Source organism: Phyllobates terribilis, unplaced genomic scaffold, assembly GCF_046119375.1.
Source record: "Phyllobates terribilis strain yellow unplaced genomic scaffold, ASM4611937v1 Scaffold_2__4_contigs__length_985480577, whole genome shotgun sequence".
Taxonomy (NCBI): domain Eukaryota; kingdom Metazoa; phylum Chordata; class Amphibia; order Anura; family Dendrobatidae; genus Phyllobates; species Phyllobates terribilis.
The window spans coordinates 450,148,113-450,168,376 of NW_027362762.1; the positions used below are offsets into that span (position 1 = coordinate 450,148,113).

At 44.0% G+C, this 20,264-nt stretch overlaps 1 protein-coding gene across 3 annotated transcripts in view; it reads right to left on the bottom strand.

Moving 5' to 3' along the window:
- Positions 1 to 20,264, bottom strand: part of LOC141215153 (uncharacterized) — a 446,656-nt gene that overhangs the window by 120,742 nt on the left and 305,650 nt on the right. For 2 of the 3 annotated variants that reach the window (XM_073665499.1, XM_073665501.1), the window contains exons 25-26: positions 17,241 to 17,404; positions 566 to 741 (exon numbers count right to left, since the gene is read on the bottom strand). In XM_073665499.1, coding sequence (XP_073521600.1) covers positions 566 to 741; positions 17,241 to 17,404 — 340 coding nt within the window. The remainder of the gene's footprint in view (positions 1 to 565; positions 742 to 17,240; positions 17,405 to 20,264) is intronic. The other variant, XM_073665502.1, reaches the window with a different exon arrangement.

The following is a 20,264-nucleotide window of genomic DNA, read 5'->3' on the forward strand; positions in this document are numbered from 1 at the left end:
TCCCACTATAGGGGGCATTTATCATTTATATTTTGATCACTGGTCTAATATACTGCAGTACTTGTGGCTCTCACAGGCCACCGTACCCTGAGGTCACCACATGACCTCAGGGTACCATGGTGACCATCGGGACCCGCGATTCTCATCACGGGGTTCCGATGGTTACTAAGGGGGTCTTGCAACAACTTAAATACCATTGTTGCGATTAACAGCGGTATTTAAGGTGTTAATCGACCCCAAGCAGCATCAAAACTGGCCAGGGCTGATACTGCAGTGTGTCAGCTGTCACATACAGCTGACACCCGCAGGCATTTCAGCCGCGAGGAGGGCGCTACACTATTATTGCTCAGCGTTGCTGAGAAAAAAGGAACCTTAACAGGCACAGAAGCGGTCATTAAGGGGTTAATAAGCTATATTTTTAATTATCAACTTACAGATAATGTAAAAAATATGAATAAAAACAATTTTTTACATTTTAGTAAAAAGATTTCTTTCCATACATCCACACTTCTGAATTTTTTCCTGGATAAATATTGTTACACATCATATTAAGTGAATAAAGTACCTGTCAAACAGGGGGAAAACAGTCCATCCTAGTAAAGGCTGAAGTTCAAGCTCTTGTTCATTATTAGATATCACATGACCACGCTGATCATTATTTGAATGAGGCACGTATCCAGCAGCCATACCCAATACTTGGACTAGAAGCACACTCTTATCATCCAAATAAGGATGAAGCACCTACAGGAACATTTTGGTAGGGTAGAAATGTAAAGATTAATGAAAAATAATAATCACAGCAAAAGTAAAAAGTAATCCTCAAACATTGCAAAATCCTTGAGGATAAATTACAATAACAAGGCAACTTCTAGAATTGGACTTTTGACATACAAGGCAACATTGTAAATAATAACATATAGACAGTTTAGTTCCCGCTTAAAGGGAACCTGTCATGTCTCTAAGCACAATTGACCTGCAGATATGGGGTTACTCTGCAGGTAACTAGCATTTTAAAGCTGCATGGCCATCGCAGTGAAAACACGGCTTCCAGGAGGAAATGATCGGCGCGGCTTTAGTCACCGCTCAGCATACAGTGAGCACATAAGCACATACCGACACATTGACTGATAGCCGTCTCTACAGCATACCATTGTAGAACCTGCTGTCAGTCAGTGCCGGAGTGTGGTTACTGCTGCCGCTCACTAAGTACTGAGCAGTGACTGAAACCATGATAGCCGAGCCTGCATGACTGAAAGCTGGGGGCTGCCTGGTGGAATACAGATCATTTCCTTTCGGTAGCCAAGCTTTCAATGTGGGGGCTGAGCAGCTTTAAAACGCTATTACGTTGCAGATTAACCCCATATCTGCAGGTTAATAGCATTTATGGACATGACAGGTTCCCTTTAAGGATAACTATTTGCATAATTTTCCCATTGCCTGAAATTTCCAACACAACCTGGTTATCTCTAGAAGTGGAACCAAAACTGTGATATATAGATCTTAAAGAATCACTCCCATCAAAATTTTATTCTCATAATTTATTGCAATCATCATATTATATAGCACTGTGTACTTACAATTGCTCATTTTGCCTTTCTAGCTGTTATGATAGTGTAGCAACTTACTCGGGAAAATAGGTAACACAAAAAAACTGCAACTGACTCTGCTGGTTCCTGTACAGACTAGAGATCGTGACCCTGCAGTCTCTAGTGGTTCCTGCATCAGCTGAGATGGCCCTAACCACAGACTAAACGATGGCAACTAGGACCTTTGCAGCCTGAAAGGCCATCAAGTGCTTCACGTTCCTCCTAAAGAACAGGAGGGCAGAGCAGAATGTAAATTACCTACAGAAGGGGAAGTGTGCTGAAATAGAACGAGATCCCAGAATGAGTAAAACAAACCACAAAATACAAATTAAAATGATTAAAGGGGTTTTCCCATGAACAAAAGTACATTATAATCAATAGATCTTGGAATAATAATAACTTCCACAATTGGATGTGTTTAAATAAAAGGTTCCTGTGCTGAGATAATCTTATAAATGTGCCCCTGCTATGTCCTGTGTAATGGCTGTGTCTGACCGTGTACGGAACATGGTCTGATCATACCATATTTCCTGGGCAGCGGGGGGGGGGGGGACTATACAGACATCACAGCACGGGATCACAAATGATTCTTTCTTTGAAGTAAAACATTGTTTAAAAACAGGTAGTGAAATGTTTTACCTCCCCTACCCAGGATCTGTGGTATGATCAGACCATGTTCCTGCATGGTCAGACAGCCATTACACAGTACACAGCAGGGGCACATTCATAAGATTAAATAAAATGTTCCTGTGCAGAGATAAACACGTTTAATAGTGGAAGTTATTATTATTCCAAGATCTATAGGTTAAAATGAACGTTTGTTCGTGGGAAAACCCCTTTAAGTACGTACAGTTAGAGAATATGCTGCCTATTTCCTAAAAACAAACAGAATATAGGTGCAGGGTGTTATGACTGCTAAAGCACATTCACACAGGTAACGTACAAACCAGGAAGACAAATACCTGAACCTGACAAGTCCCTGTTGAGACTAGAAAAAGCCCTTCTCTGACCCTGGTCTGTCCCAGCCTGACCGCGGAGGTTGGCACCCTGAGGTAATGCAATGGCGTCCCCATTTGACAGCGGCTTATCCTGAATGTCCTTAGCAGCTCCTAGAGTAGCAGTTCCCCAAGGAGAATAGGAATCACACACAAGGCAACTGCAACCAACACAAACTACAGCACAGTGAATGAATCCAACAAAGTCTATCACCAGCAGGAAACACCAGTAGGAGAATGTATTTATAGGTGCACCTGAAAGGTGATAGAACACACAAACAGTAAATTAAAAACACCTGTTACCCAAGATCAAGAGAAACAAAGATAGGTGTATCAGTTGTGATTCAGCAGAAAGAAGCGCTGACCACAGAACACAGAATCAAGGGTTTGAATCTAGAAGCATGACACAGGGTAAAAACCATAAACAGCAGAGAGATAAACTCTAACTGGTCTTTGATTGACTGGCTTAAACTACAGCATTATGGCTGGACATCCAAATGACACTATCACCAGAAGGGGGAAAGTATATAAAGCCGCACCCGAAAGGTAATAGGGCAGACAAATGAGTAAATGAAAACACCTGTTATCCTAAAAAGACAAGCAAGGATAACAGAAACTAAACATCCGGAGAAATGTGTATCTGCTGTTGATCGGCATACAGAGAAGCCGACCACAAAGCACAGGCTCAAGGGTTCAAACCCACATGCAACACACTGCCCAGCTAATTCTTCTCTTTTCCATTAGGTCTATGATATCACATGATTAGAAACTGACTAGCTGAATCCTTCTAAACTCTATGTAGAAACAGGAGGTACATTTTCACTGTATGGCTCATGAGTCACTGCAAAAGTCCCTGGCAGGGGGAAGGAGGGAGCAGCTGTGTCAGGAGTTGAAGAGGGGAAAGATAAATGCAAAGACAAGATGCTTACTGTTTCTACATAGAGCAGAGAAAAGAGAAGAATTAGCTGGGTAGAAAGGCAAAATAAGCAGTTGTAAGTACACAGTGCCATATAATAGGATGATTGCAATATATTAAGAGGATAAAAACTTTGATGGGAGAATTGCTTTAGGAAACTGATGGTTGTCGGCAGACAGATGCTACAAATCTTGCACTTTTTAACGCCTATAAAATGGAGCAAATCCTTAACCTGTTATCCTAGGGCAAAACCTTTTGTATGTTTATACTATTATTTTATAGAAGTTTTTTATATAGAGGTTTTTTTAGTGCAACACTGAATATCAAGTTTTTATCAATATGGCTTCTATGTCCTTGTTCCCAACTTCCCATATACAATCACAGACTGCTAGAAACAGACATAATTCTCTTTTAAAATATATATTTAATAAAAGCTTGACACATCAGTATAACAGCAGACCATTTGCCCAAAAATTATATGGACTTCATAGAGTGGGTTATTCTGCTCTGGAACTTTCCCTAAGTAAGTGACGCTTGAGATACCCATACACATGAGAGTATAGTGGCACATGCATGTGGAAATTATTACACCCACGGGTGGCGCACGTGGTTAGTGGACCCACTGTAGCACGGTCCGGACCTACCCTGGAGGATCGTACCAAGCAGCTACCTTGGTGTTCACTGGAGCCTCTAGTGGTGAGGTCAGGCTTGTAAGGCAGGTAGCTGCCAGGTGCCACTCCAGGACGGCGTCCGGCAGTAGCAGCTGGGACAGAGACGTTAATTCAGATTCCTAGACAGGGCAGGACGGCCACTTGGGACAGATTCAGACAGTGAAGACAGAATGGCCACTGGGACAGGTACAGACTGTGCAGAGAGGACGGCCACTGGGATAGGTTCAGACTGAGCAGACAGGACGGCCACTAGGACAGGTTCAAACTGTGCAGACAGGACGGCCACTGGGACAGTTTCAAACTGTGCAGATAGGACGGCCACTGGGATAGGTTCAGACTGTGCAGATAGGACAGCCACTGGGATAGGTTCAGACTGTGCAGACAGGACACCCACTTGGGAAACCGCCGATGCGGCCACGGGGTACAGATACCATGCATGCAGTTTAAGGTTAACGTATAACCTACTCAGGACTATAAGGAGAGAACAGGATAGGGAATCACTATAACAAACTAATGGAAACACAGCATAAGGGAATAGTACTAACAGACTAGGGACGAGGGACCTGGCAACATACAGTTCCACACACCAAACCACCTAACACTAAACTATAGAGGTTGCTCAGGCACCTCCCAATTGGGGAGGGTGCCTTTTATACAAGATGCCTCCCAGCTATTGGCTGGGAGACATCCTGCAGGTGAAGACTTTAAGTAAATACCTCCCAGCTTTTAGCTGGGGGCATTTACCATGAGCGCGCGCTGCACCTATAAGAGCATGAGAGCGCACCAGCGGGACACAGTGAGGTGTGCACAGGAGAAGACAGGGAGCACGCCGGATCCACACTGAAGGGCAGGGGCAGTGAGTAAGCTGGAGTCCCTGCATGGAGGAGGAAGGGGACACCATGCAGGGGCTTGGCAATGGTGTTACAGAAATAAGGTTTTGGCATGTTCAATTTCAACAGTTTGATCCTTTCTCCTCATGGGAAATAAGCTGCTCCCCATTAGGACTACATATAGAATAGCTGTCAATGTATGGGCCAGATTTCGCTAGATATATGCCACAGATCTATGGGGAGCTGATAGTAATGTCCCAGGCAAAGCAGCTTCTTGCTGATAGTCTTCCTGGGGCAGCCCCCACAGATCAGAGATTTCTAAAAGGTTTCCCATATTTTAAGAATGTAGTGGATTTTACAGCAGAAATCTGCTGAGGTAGGTGGCCACAGATTTCTACTTTCAGAGAAATGTATTACATGTTACCATATCAAATACATGGGGAAACATTTAAAAAGTGGCTTTGCAGAGATGCTATTTATTGAAGCTTTCCCTCTATAACATCCACCTGCCCACTGAGGACAAGTACTAGTGTGAGCGATGACAGTTGTATAAAATTTAGCAACTATATAAGAAACAAGAAGAAACAATGACAATGATAACATCAAATTTATCACATAGGGGCATCACATTTTTTAACAGGTACCAGAAAGTGAGGCTGGCATTTTGGGGTCCTTCTTTAGTGTGTCTACCAGTTCATTAAAATAAATGCATGTAACCACGCATAAGAAATAGGTTACAGTGGGTAAAACTTTGTAAAATACATTTCTTATTCCAAATGTTGTTATAGGTCAGAGCTACCATACAATTCAACAAGCTTCAGAGGAAATAAGGTAATCTCCTGCTGTTCCAGGCTGGCCTAATGTTTGCACAGAGTTTACCCTGCCAATCTGCATTTTGGAAAGAGCAGTCTTTATACCCGGCACTGTATATTAATATGATGTAAAAAAAATCTGATTGTTCCACTGCATGTTGGAACCTCAACAAATTGAGTCTGTCAACAAGCTTACTGACTGTTTCCTATAACAATCTGGAGAATTGCGAGTGCAGCTCTTGGCTATAATACAGACCTCCGAACCTTCATTACATCTTCATAACATTGAGTTTACCAGAGGCGCTGTTTACTGCATTTTTTCTTTTTCCTTAAATATTTCTATATGGGTTTTGTTTTTCTAAGGAATTATTGCAATAATATTGTTTGCATCCATTTCTCTCTACAAACCTAATAGTTATTTTACATAGAGCTTTTGCTACACTCCTAGCAAAAAACATAACATTAATTTTTCACGGTGTACTATGAGAGGAGGAAACAAGTAACTACTTTGCTCTAAATTTAGAAATCCCTAGTAAAGAACAAATCTGAAAGTATTTTGCACTGACAGAGACCTCACAATTGGTAATAAAAGGAGTATCCTTTTATATACAGTACACACCAAAAGTTTGGACACACCTTCTCATTTAAAGATTTTTCTGTATTTTCATGACTATGAAAATTGTACATTCACACTGAAGGCATCAAAACTATGAATTAACACATGTGGAATTATATACTTAACAAAAAAGTGTGAAACAACTGAAAATATGTCTTATATTCTAGGTTCTTCAAAGTAGCCACCTTTTGCTTTGATGACTGCTTTGCACATTCTTGGCATTCTCTTGATGAGCTTCAAGAGGTAGTCACCGGAAATAGTTTTCACTTCACAGGTGTGCCCTGTCAGGTTTAATAAGTGGGATTTCTTGCCTTATAAATGGGGTTGGGACCATCAGTTGTGTTGTGCAGAAGTCTGGTGGATACACAGCTGATAGTACTACTGAATAGACTGTTAGAATTTGTATTATGGCAAGAAAAAAGCAGCTAAGTAAAGAAAAACGAGTGGCCATCATTATTTTAAGAAATGAAGGTCAGTCAGTCTGAAAAATTGGGAAAACTTTGAAAGTGTCCCCAAGTGCAGTTGCAAAAACCATCAAGGGCTACAAAGAAACTGGCTCACATGAGGACCGCCCCAGGAAAGGAAGACCAAGAGTCACCTCTGCTTCTGAGGATAAGTTTATCCGAGTCACCAGCCTCAGAAATCGCAGGTTAACAGCAGCTCAGATTAGAGACCAGGTCAATGCCACACAGAGTTCTAGCAGCAGACACATCTCTTCAACAACTGTTAAGAGGAGACTTTGTGCAGCAGGCCTTCATGGTAAAATAGCTGCTAGGAAACCACAGCTAAGGACATGCAACAAGCAGAAGAGACTTGTTTGGGCTAAAGAACACAAGGATTGGACATTAGACCAGTGAAAATGTGTGCTTTGGTCTGATGAGTCCAAATTTAAGATCTTTGGTTCCAACCACCGTGTCTTTGTGCGATGCAGAAAAGGTGAACGGTTGGTTCTACATGCCTGGTTCCCACTGTGAAGTATGGAGGAGGAGATGTGATGATGTGGGGGTGCTTTGCTGGTGACACTGTTGGGGATTTATTCAAAATTGAAGGCATACTGAACCAGCATGGCTACCACAGCATCTTGCAGCAGCATGCTATTCCATCCGGTTTAAAGTTTAGTTGGACCATCATTTATTTTTCAACAGGACAATGACCCCAAACACACCTCCAGCCTGTGTAAAGGCTATTTGACCAAGAAGGAGAGTGATGGGGTGCTACACCAGATGACCTGGTCTCCACAGTCACCAGACCTGAACCCAATCGAGATGGTTTGGGGTGAGCTGGACCGCAGAGTGAAGGCAAAAGGGCCAACAAGTGCTAAGCATCTCTGGGAACTCCTTCAAGATTGTTGGAAGACCATTTCCGGTGACTACCTCTTGAAGCTCATCAAGAGAATGCCAAGAGTGTGCAAAGCAGTCATCAAAGCAAAAGGTGGCTACTTTGAAGAACCTAGAATATAAGACATATTTTCAGTTGTTTCACACTTTTTTGTTAAGTATATAATTCCACATGTGTTAATTCATAGTTTTGATGCCTTCAGTGTGAATGTACAATTTTCATAGTCATGGAAATACAGAAAAATCTTTAAATGGGAAGTTGTGTCCAAACTTTTGGTCTGTTCTGTACACGCCTGCTTGACAGCTGAAAACATCCCATTGCTGGACATGAGATTTATGTCAGCGGTTCACACTGATTTCACCAGGGTTTGCACAAATGGAAACATGGAGGAAGGCGTGAGGGACAGTGGTTGGATTATAACTAGTGTTGAGTGAGCACTAAAATGCTCGGGTGCTCAAAGCTCGGGCCGAGCTCACCGTGATACTCGGGTGCTCGACCCGAGCAACGAGCCCAATGTTAGTCTATGGGAGACCCGAGCATTTTTGCGGCGGCACCCCCAGCAGTCTGTAGAAAGCCTAAAAAGTGCCCAAAACGATAGTGACAGTGCTCAAAAGACATTGGGATCACCCCAGGAAAAAATGAAACAGAAACGGTTTTCTTGTGAAATATGTTAAGGAACTTCCTTTCCAGGGTAAAGACTTGTGTATAAGGTAAAATAAATAACCAAAAACAAAAATACTCCTCCACACCTTGGGCTATGTTCACAAGTAGCATTTTTCATGCATTTTTGCACTTTTCTATTGCTTTCAACCGTGACAAATGCATTCACCGGGAAATGTCATTTTAACATTTTACAACCTTATCTGGCCATGTGCTGTGTGACACATGCATACAGTGCTGAAAAGACATGGGAACAGCATGGGGAAGACCCCTGGAAGCATCTCTGACTCCCAGGTCACTGCCTAAAAGTGTGCCCATCAGAAGTGATCCTTGACGCATCAGAAGATGCAGACTTGCAACTATCCCCGTGCAATTCCTTGTCCCAGGGCAGTGTTCAATTGTACCTACCCCATTCCTTGCAATGAAAGCGCAAACATGCAGCCAACCAACCACCTACGCGCAGGCTGCAATACCATACTGCTAGCTTTCACTTGAAATGGGGCCTTTTAGCTTGGAGGAGGCCGAAGCTGGCCACTACCTCATGGCTGCTTCGGCAGCGAGGTATCCATACTCAGTTCCCAGCCGCCCGGTGGCCGGGTGTCCACGCTCGGTACCCAGCCGCCAGGGGGCGGCCGGGTGTCCATACTCGGTCCCCAGCCGCCCCGCGGCCGGGTGTCCACACACGGTCCCCAGCCGCCTGGGGGCGGCCGGGTGTCCATAAACGGTCCCCAGCCGCCCCTATTTCTCCTGTCACCTTCCCCCACACTTTTCTTAGCCTGGCCTGCTTTAAGTCTGCATTGGACGAGCCCACCAGAGAACCAGACTCCTCCGGTGGGCCCTGGCTTCTCCATCAGGGGAGTTGAGAGTGCCATGGTGAGGAGCATGATGATGATGATAGAAGTTAGCATCTGCTTTGTTTTCTTGGAACGCAAGCGTAAGTGTGCAGCCTGACACCCACCCACCCCCAGGCTACAATGCCATACTGCTAGCTTGCACTTGAAATGGGGCCTTTTAGTTTGGAGGAGGCAGAAGCTGGCCACTACCTCATGGCTGCTTCGGCAGCGAGGTATCCATACTCGGTCCCCAGTCGCCCCTATTTGTCCCGCTGCGCCTTATACATAAGATTAAGCGCGCATACCAAAACATTACCTGTGCCCTCCCCAGTGCATTTAGTGGGAAGGACAGCCTATTCCGCTGTAGTGTGTGCATGCCAACCCCCTGTTCATGGCACATGCGAAGATGCCTCCCACCCTGCACCTGTCGTTGCAGACTTGCAACTATCCCCGTTCAAGTCCTTGTCCCAGGGCAGTGTTCAATTGTACCTCTCCCATTCCTTGCAATGCAAGCGCAAGTATGCAGCCTGCCACCCACCCACCCCCAGGCTGCAATACCATACTGCTTGCTTGCACTTTAAATTGGGCCTTTTAGGCATGTGGAGGCGGAATCTGGCCACCACGTCATGGCTGCGTTGGCGGCCTGCTATCCATACTCAGTCCCCGGCCGCCCCCTGGCGGCTGGGGACCAAGTGTGGACACCCGGCCGCCGGGCGGCTGGGGACTGAGTATGGATAGCAGGCCGCCAACGCAGCCATGACGTGGTGGCCAGATTCCGCCTCCACATGCCTAAAAGGCCCAATTTAAAGTGCAAGCAAGCAAGCAGTATGGTATTGCAGCCTGGGGGTGGGTGGGTGGCAGGCTGCATACTTGCGCTTGCATTGCAAGGAATGGGAGAGGTACAATTGAACACTGCCCTGGGACAAGGACTTGAACGGGGATAGTTGCAAGTCTGCAACGACAGGTGCAGGGTGGGAGGCATCTTCGCATGTGCCATGAACAGGGGGTTGGCATGCACACACTACAGCGGGTGTCCATAAACGGTCCCCAGCCACCCCTATTTCTCCTGTCACCTTCCCACACACTTTTCTGAGCCTGGCCTGCTTTAGGGCAGCATTGGACGAGCCCACCAGAGAACCAGACTCCTCCGGTGGGCCCGGGCTTCTCCATCAGGGGAGTTGAGAGTGCCAAGATGAGGAGCATGATGATGATGATAGAAGTTAGCATCTGCTTTGTTTTCTTTTAATGCAAGCCTAAGTGTGCAGCCTAATACCCCCCCCCCCCCCCCAGGCTGCAATGCCATACTGCTAGCTTGCACTTGAAATGGGGCCTTTTAGTTTGGAGGAGGCCGAAGCTGGCCACTACCTCATGGCTGCTTCGGCGGCCTGGTATCCATACTCAGTCCCCAGCCGCCCGGCGGCCGGGTGTCCACGCTCGGTCCCCAGTCGCCAGGGGGTGGCCGGGTGTCCATACTCGGTCCCCAGCCGCCCCGCAGCAGGGTGTCCACACACGGTCCCCAGCCGCCTGGGGGCGGCCGGGTGTCCATAAACGGTTCCCAGCTGCCCCTATTTCTCCTGTCACCTTCCCACACACCTTTCTTAGCTTGGCCTGCTTTAGGGCAGCATTGGACGAGCCCACCAGAGAACCAGACTCCCCGGTGGGCCCTGGCTTCTCCATCAGGGGAGTTGAGAGTGCCAAGGTGAGGAGCATGATGATGATGATAGTAGTTAGCATCTGCTTTGTTTTCTTGGAATGCAAGCGCATGTATGTAGTAGCGGCTAGGCCTGAGGTGGTCAGCGTTTTGGCGCATATCCTACCTCCTCCGAGGATTGCTGGATGTTTTCCTGCTACTATCCCAGTTCTATGACTCCCATTAAAACAAAGCTTCAGGTGATAAATGATGGATGAGGTGGTGGCAAAGGAGAAAGAGCAGGAGGAACAGGGACCATTCACATCAATATCAGGCCAGTCAACCACACAGGTCTTGTAGGATATGTTTCTGTAACAAAAGGAGCGGCTCGGCTACACAGTTATAGGGCATACAGTGAGTGCAATGCCTACCAAAAATTTTGAGGCACTCCAATGCCCCTTGGAAGTGACATGGAGGTCAGAGGGCCTTAACTAAACCATTTTTTCCATTTATAGCAACTGGGTCTCCTGTACACTGTTGGCCTAAGCAGTGAATGGAAGGCTTTCCAAAAATTATGAGGAACTGCAATGCCCCTTGAAACAGACGTGGATTACAGCGTACTAAAAACCTTCTACCCATTATTGGGGAGTGGGTCTCCCTTAGTTTTCGCCATTGCATTGAAAAGCAAAAGCTGACTAAAATTAGGAGGAAATGCAATGCCCGCTGGAAGAGTCGTGGAGGTTAGAGGTAATTAAAAACAACATTTCAATGCCCCTTGCAAGAGCTGTGGAGTTCAGAGTGGTTTAAGAAGACGCATTTAATGCCCCTTTGAAGAGACGTGGAGGTCACAGTAGCTTAACAAGACGGTTTTAATGCCCCTTGGTAAAGTGGTGGAGGTCACAGTAGCTTAACAAGATGGTTTTAATGCCCCTTGGAAAAGTGGTGGAGGTCACAGTAGCTTAACAAGAGAGTTTGAATGCCCCTTGGAAAAGTGGTGGAGGTCGCAGTAGCTTAACAAGACTGTTTTAATGCCCCTTACAAGAGCCATACAGTACAGCATCTTAAAAACATTATTCCCATTATTGGGGAGTGGGTCTCCCATAGTCTTTGCTTATGCCTTCCAAGCAAAAGCTGCCAAAAATTTGGACGGAGGAACTTGCAATGCCCCTTACAAGAGCCATGCAGTACAGCATATCACAAACATTATTCCCATTATTGGGGAGTGGGTCTCCCATAGTCTTCGCTTATGCCTTCCAAGCAAAATCTGCCAAAAATTAGGACGGAGGAACTTGCAATGCCCCTTACAAGAGCCATGCAGTACAGCATATTACAAACATTATTTCCATTATTGGGGAGTGGGTCTCTCATAGTCTTTTCTTATGCCTTCCAAGCAAAAGCTGCCAAAAATTAAGACGGAGGAACTTGCAATGCCCCTTATGAGAGCCATGCAGTACAGCATATTACAAACATTATTTCCATTATTGGGGAGTGGGTCTCCCATAATCTTTGCTTATGCCTTCCAAGCAAAAGCTGCCAAAAATTAGGAGGAAATGCAATGCCCGTTCAAAGAGTCGTGGAGGTTAGAGTTAATTAAAAACAACATTTCAATGCCCCTTGGAAGAGCTGTGGTGTTTAGAGTGGTTTAACAAGACACTTTTAATGCCCCTTGGAAGAGACGTGGAGGTCGCAGTAGCTTAACAAGACGGTTTTAATGCCCCTTGAAAAAGTGGTGGAAGTCGCAGTAGCTTAACAAGACGGTTTTAATGCCCCTCGGAAGAGACGTGGAGGTCGCAGTAGCTTAACAAGTCGGTTTTAATGCCCCTCGGAAGAGACGTGGAGGTCACAGTAGCTTAACAAGACGGTTTTAATGCCCCTTGAAAAAGTGGTGGAGGTCACAGTAGCTTAACAAGACGGTTTTAATGCCCCTTACAAGAGCCATACAGTACAGCATCTTAAAAATATTATTCCCATTATTGGGGAGTGGGTCTCCCACAGTCTTTGCTTATGCCTTCCAAGCAAAAACTGACAAAAATAAGGACGGAGGAACTTTCAATAATGGCAACACGGACCACGGTCACCCTGGTGGTATAGTGGTGGTGGAGGCTGAGGATAAGGAGAAGAACATAAAACAGCCGAAATGAGGAAGCGTATATCCATGTGTGGGTGTGAAGCAGTGTATGTGAATACACCTCCCGAAATAACACAGTGGATTTGACTTTATGTTACTCTGCTGTCATTTGGTGGTGATGAGAAGTCTGGCCCAATCCAGCCCTTGTTCATTTTGATAAGGGTCAGCTTGTCAGCATTGTCAGTTGACAGGCGAGTGCGCTTATCAGTTATAATTCCCCCAGCGGCACTAAAAACACGTTCCGATAACACGCTAGCGGCAGGGCCGGCCAGGACCTCCAAGGCGTACAGAGCGAGTTCATTCCAAGTGTCCAGCTTGGATAGCCAATAATTAAAAGGCACAGCGGAATCACGGAGGATGCTGGTACGGTCGGCAAGGTACTCCCTCACCATCTTTTGAAACTTTCCACTCCTTGTGAGAGTACCCCGTGCCTCAGGGTCTGTCCGAAGGGAGGGTCTGAGAAAACTGTCCGAGAACGTTGACAGTGTTCCCCTGCCTCTGCTGAATTGGAGTTGCGTCTCTCTCGCATGTACGCCTTGGTTGGGCAACGAACTGTGACCTCTGCCGCTAGCGTGTTCAGATGGGAATTTTTTCAACAGTTCTGCAGCAAGGGCCTTCTGGTACTGCCCCATGTTTGTAGACCTCTCCACCTCAGGAATAAGAGAGTGAAAGTTCTCCTTGAAGCGGGGGTCTAAAAGTGTCACCAACCAATAATGACTGTCACCCAACATTTTGACAACGCGAGGGTCACGGTTAAGGCAGCGTAACATAAAGTCAGCCATGCGTGCCAGACTGGTAACGGGCAAGACTCCCGTGTCCTCACCAAGATGACGACTGACCATGCTCTCCTCCTCCTACTCCTCCCCCCTGTCCTCAGGCCACCCATGCTGAACCGACGGTATGACAGTTGTACAGGTACTACCGTCTACAGCGCATGATACCAGCTCCTGTTATTTCTCCTCCTCTCCCTCATTGTCCTCCAATGCACGTTGGGATGAGATGAGGCTGGGCTGTGTGTAATCGACCGCTATAGCTTCTTGATCCATCTCATCATACTCTGGCTGCAATGCCTCCCCTTTAATTCTCTGCAGAGAGCGTTGCAAAAGACAGACAAGTGGAATGCTGACGCTAATGATGGCGTCATCGCCACTCACCATCTTGGTGGACTCCTCAAAGTTTGTCAAGATGGTACATATGTCAGACATCCAGGTCCACTCTTGAGGTCTTATGTGTGGAGTATGACCTGAATATCGAGGCCTTGTTGCAGCTGGTAGTCCACAACTGCCCTCTTCTGCTCACAAATCCTTTGCAACATGTGGAGGGTAGAGTTCCAACGTGTGGGGACATCACACACCAGTCGGTGTGACGGAAGCTGCAAACAGTAAGCGACACACTCAAACTGTTTTTTTTAGGTAAAAATGGCCCAAAAGTGGATAATACAGAGGTTTGAACCGTGGAACTGCAAAACCACACTTCTATTTCTCCGGCCTACAGCAGACTATTTTAAACAGATATATTTGTGTCTGAACAATCAGGGAGACACTATTACAGGTTTTTTTTTACCGCAAAAAATGCCAAAAGCAGGATAATAGAGATTTTTTACCGTGGAACGGCAAAACCACAGTTATAATTTACTGGTGTATACCAGACTATTTTAAACAGATATATTTGTGTCTGAACAATCAGGAGACACTATTACTATTTTTCTTTACGGCAAAAAATGCCAAAAGCAGGATAATAGAGATTTTTTACTGTGGAATGGCAAAACCACAGTTATAATTTACTGGTGTATACCAGACTTTTTTAAATAGATATATTTGCGGCTGAACAGTGAGCAACACACTCAAACTGTTTTTTTTTAGGTAAAAATGGCCCAAAAGTGGATAATACAGAGGTTTGAACCGTGGAACTGCAAAACCACACTTCTATTTCTCTGGCCTACACCAGACTATTTTAAACAGATATATTTGTGTCTGAACAACCAGGAGACACTATTACTGTTTTTCTTTACGGAAAAATACCAAAAGCTGGATAATAGAGTTTTTTTACCGCGGAACGTCAAAACCACAGTTATAACTTACTGGTGTATACCAGACTCTTTGAAACAGATATATTTGTGTCTGAACAATCAGGAGACACTATTACTATTTTTCTTTACGGCAAAAAATGCCAAAAGCAGGATAATAGAGATTTTTTACCGTGGAACGGCAAAACCACAGTTATAATTTACTGGTGTATACCAGACTTTTTTAAATAGATATATTTGCGGCTGAAAAGTGAGCGACACACTCAAACTGTTTTTTTTTTAGGTAAAATGGCCCAAAAGTGGATAACACAGAGGTTTGAACCGTGGAACTGCAAAACCACACTTCTATTTCTCTGGCCTACACCAGACTATTTTAAACAGATATATTTGTGTCTGAACAATCAGGGAGACACTATTACTGTTTTTTTTACAGCAAAAAATGCCAAAAGCAGGATAATAGAGATTTTTTACCGTGGAACGGCAAAACCAGAGTTATAATTTACTGGGGTATACCAGACTTTTTTAAATAGATACATTTGCGGCTGAACAGTGAGCGACACACTCAAACTGGGGGTTTTTTGTTATAATTTACTGGGGTATACCAGACTTTTTTAAATAGATACATTTGCGGCTGAACAGTGAGCGACACACTCAAACTGGGGGTTTTTTAGGTAAAAATGGCCCAAAAGTGGATAATACAGAGATTTGACCCGAGGAACTGCAAAACCATACTTCTATTTCTCGGGTCTACACCAGACTCTTTTAAACAGATATATTTGTGTCTGAACTGTCACAGACACACTTTTTTTTTGGGGGGGGGGGGACACCAAAAGGTTAATAAGACGGGTATTTGTACAGCGTGAAGGAGGAAAAAAAAAAAGAGGATTTAGATGAAAAAAAAGGTTTTTTCCTGGCCCCCCAGGACCTGGAGCTAAGTCCAGAAATTTCAGCAACAGGAGCACACAGGACTGTAATGTAGCGTTTGCTGATATAACCACTGCGTCTCCTATACAGCCTGCCTGCCTGGTATCTGGGATGAATATTAGTCCTGAGAAGGACTGTGTGTTTGATTTGGCAGCCTTTACAGATCCTACACTAACTATTTCGCAGTATATATCTCTCCCTAAATCAGCAGCGCTGTCCCTGCACTGTCTGATCCCGGCCATCTGTGTCCAAGACGGCGGCGGCCGGTTTTAAATACTCGAGGTGACGCTGTGCGGCCAGCCAATCAATGTAATGCCCACAACCAACATGGCTGCGGCATTACAGTGACTGGCTGGCAATCCCTGCATGTTCATTGGCTCTGTAAAGAGCGCCAAACATGCAGGGCGGAGACCCGAGCTCCCGCCCGAGTAACCCGGAAATGCTCGGTGCTCGCCGTACATCCCGAGTAGCGTGATGCTCGTGATGCTCGGGCGAGTACCGAGCAGTGTCGAGCATGCTCGCTCAACACTAATTATAACCCATCAGATCCAATGTCTTGTTAGTCAAATGTCTAGTGCCACACAAAAATTAGAAAATTAATTCATAGAAAAATGTTTTTAGGGTGCTGATCGTGTTACTGCATAGTTCCTACAGACTTACCATCCTACTTTACATCCTAGGAACAGTTTGTTTATTTTATCTAATTTATATCTGTTATGACTTTGATTATTCTTTTTTTTTGAGGTCAACATTGTCAACTCTTATTTCTTTATGCTTAATGGAGTTCTAGAGGACTTATATATTGTTGACCTGTCCTTAGAATAAGTCATCAAGATCAGGTAAATGGGAATCTGACACACTGCACCCCCTCCGATCACCTGTTGTAGGTCCCACTGTGACTGGATGTACATAGGGTACCGAACAAGAATTGCACAGCTATGTATACTGTGTAGTGGCCATTTTTGGCTACTGCATCTCAGCACCCATTCATTATAATAGGAGTTCCAGCCACACTGGGGCATACAAACAGCTGATTAGTAGTGCTGCTGGATGTCAGACCCTCACTTATCTGAGCTTGATGACCTTTCCTAAAGACAGGTCACCAATATATAAGTCCTTATAACCCCTTCTAATGACAACTATGCCATTGTGCTTTTAGAGTAATAATTATCCTTATCCTTCAACAGTTTTTACAATTAAATATTAACTAAAGCAAACATAAATTAAAAAAACTGATAAAACTTCTCAAAGAACTTGTATAACTACATCACATACCACTGAAGGATCTAGCCATCTTGGAGACCTCTGTAGACTTGTGAAGTCATGCTGCTGTGTCAACAGCTTCTCCTCTCCTCCCCAGCGTTGTGGTAACTCAGGGAGTTGTATACTCTGTGCTCCCTTTAACACTCTGCCAAACACATTGACGTATAGACCATCTGCTGTACATAAAAGGTCACAAAAAGATATACCATCAGTTGCAATAATCAATGAATATGCATTGTGTTTAAAGGAGAAGCTGCGATCTGACTGCACTGCAACTGCTAATGATACCACAGTTTAACCCTTTTACTGGCAAGGCACAATGCCCTAGATCCAATTTAAGGGAGCAGAGGTCATTTGGGGTAAATGAACAAAATGAAAAGTTTTATCTGCTAAATCTGGTTGTTACCAAAAAGGGGAAAGAAAAGGGGATGGAGCAGTAAGTGACTTAGTGACTTAAAGGTTTTCTCCACTACTTTTATATTGATGACCTATTCTCAAGATAGGTCATCAATATCAGATCGGTGGGAGTCCGATACCTGGCAACCACACAAATCAGCTGTTCTCGGTGGCAGCAGACAGGTGTCGGCAGCTGTAGAGCTGAACTGCATAGTTCTGTCAACTGTGTAGTCGTCACTGCATAATCAATGCTATTCATTTGAATACAGGCGGATGTGTAGTACCCAACCACTGCCAATACAGTTGTTACTGCTCATATCCGCAACTGCTAACATCACATGCCAGCACTGAGAACAGCTGATTAGTGGAGGTGCTTGGGGTCAGATCCTCACTGAACTGATATTGATGACTGATCCTTGGATCATCAATATAAAAGTAGTGGAGCAACCCTTTAAGGAAGAAAGATTACGACACGTTACTGTAATCTATGTTGCTGTGCAGTCGCCAGCGTCCCCAGTGAAGGATGCAGAAACTTTTCTAAGTGTCATAATTCTTATCAATGAAAAGAGGATTTGTGGCAATTTTTCTAATGTCGTTCACCTAAATGTGTAATTTGCAGACTCCTGAATCAAATGATTCCTAGCATCCCAAAGATCTGAGGCACTGTTCCAGTGCCTCGGTTCTTTGGGATACTGTTGGTCATTTGGCTTGGTGGGAATCCAAGCCGAGGAACCCAGAAGCTCACTAAAAGTGCATGGGATTTCTCCTCAAATCAAATGGTTTCTAGCAACTGGATCATACTTGCCAACAGTCCTGATTTTGCTGGGACAGGCCTGCAAATTAGGCCACAATGAGGCAGATCTTAGTAAAACTACACCCAAAAGTTTGTATCAAGGGGAATTCTTTGATGTTTTATACTCTAGGAAATTTAGAGGTATTCCTAGATGTCCAAGGGTACGGGGCATGAAAGGAGTCAGTCGGCTCAAACTCATAACTCACTACAAGGAAAGCTCAGGCAAACCAGCACTGTCAGTCACCAGTCAGAGGCTGAGAGATGCAAAATCAAAGAACAGAACAGTGCGCTGAGCCTCTTGGCCACACCAAGGGTGCACTGAGGACCCTAATTAGCATATGTTCTACAGATAGTATAATAAATACCCAATAATTCATTTGTTGTGGGGCCTAGATCAATGAAATAAAGAATATAAATGGTAAATCCAGACTATGTGTTAAAGTGCATAGTGCAAATAGATACATATAGTAGCAGCCCAAAAATATAAATAAATTAAATCACAGTGGATATATATAAATTAGAGTGCTAAAATAAATACATTAAAGGTGACCAAGTAAACACATAGGAAGGGATAGATTCTATATAAATACCATATAGCTAGGCCCCACCACCTCCAACGTTGTTTCGCCGGTTGGCTTTCTCAAGGCGAAACGATGTTGGAGGTGGTGGGGCCTAGCTATATGGTATTTATATAGAATCTATCCCTTCCTATGTGTTTACTTGGTCACCTTTAGTGTATTTATTTTAGCACTCTAATTTATATATATCCACTGTGATTTATTTTATTTATATTTTTGGGCTGCTACTATATGTATCTATTTGCACTATGCACTTTAACACATAGTCTGGATTTACCATTTATATTCTTTATTTCATTGATCTAGGCCCCACAACAAATGAATTATTGGGTATTTATTATACTATATATCCCTGAGTCTGTCTTTTTGTAATTATGTTTTTTGATTTATATATGTATATATGTATGTTTTTTATATAAATTTATTAAATTAATAATTTTAAAATGATCGAGTGGTTGTTCATTATATATCTGAAGGAGTTTTGCATTTAAGATTAATGAATAACCTAGTATAATATATTATACCATTTCTAGTTAGTTGTGTTGAATATTCAAGATAAGTTACAAAATGTTCTTAAAGGTCTGCTCTAGCTGTTCACTTTGGATGAATTACAAACCACATTTTTTCCCCCGCAGTTCAAAATGCACCACCTTTTTCAACGTACTTTCACAAAAGTATTAGCCAACTGAATTACGAAAAGTGGTCTATCTACTATACATAAGGGTGAGGAGCAGTTCTATAATGGGTGTAGGGGATGCAGTCACACCTATGTACTGGAGTCTAGTGGGGCCTAAAAGGTCCCTTATGCCCGTATGAGAAGACCAATACTATTAAAGACCCTTTAGAGTTGGGGGCACTGTTGGATATTTTTCATTGGGGCCTATGAGCTTCTAGGTATGCTACTTCTATGACCATAATAACAAGAATTGCTTCAAGAAAAGATGACTCAGGGCTGCTACCAGAATAGTGTATGTGGAGGACTGTCCAAATTACTTGCCAAACAAGTCAGAGATTCAATAAATGATACTCAGGTTATCTAATATGAAGTAGAATAAAGATGCAGTGAGAGAAAGGGAACATGGAGGAATCCTATAAGGAATTATATTGCTATTATAATACGTTTTTAATCCCGAGGAAATCCTTGAAATGTTCTTTTTGAATAGATGAATTACTACCATTGATAGAAGTATGCTGCACCTAGGTTCTTCCTTATCAATCAAACACAAATAAATCATGCTTAAAGGGGTTGTCCAGGGTCAGAAAAGTCTT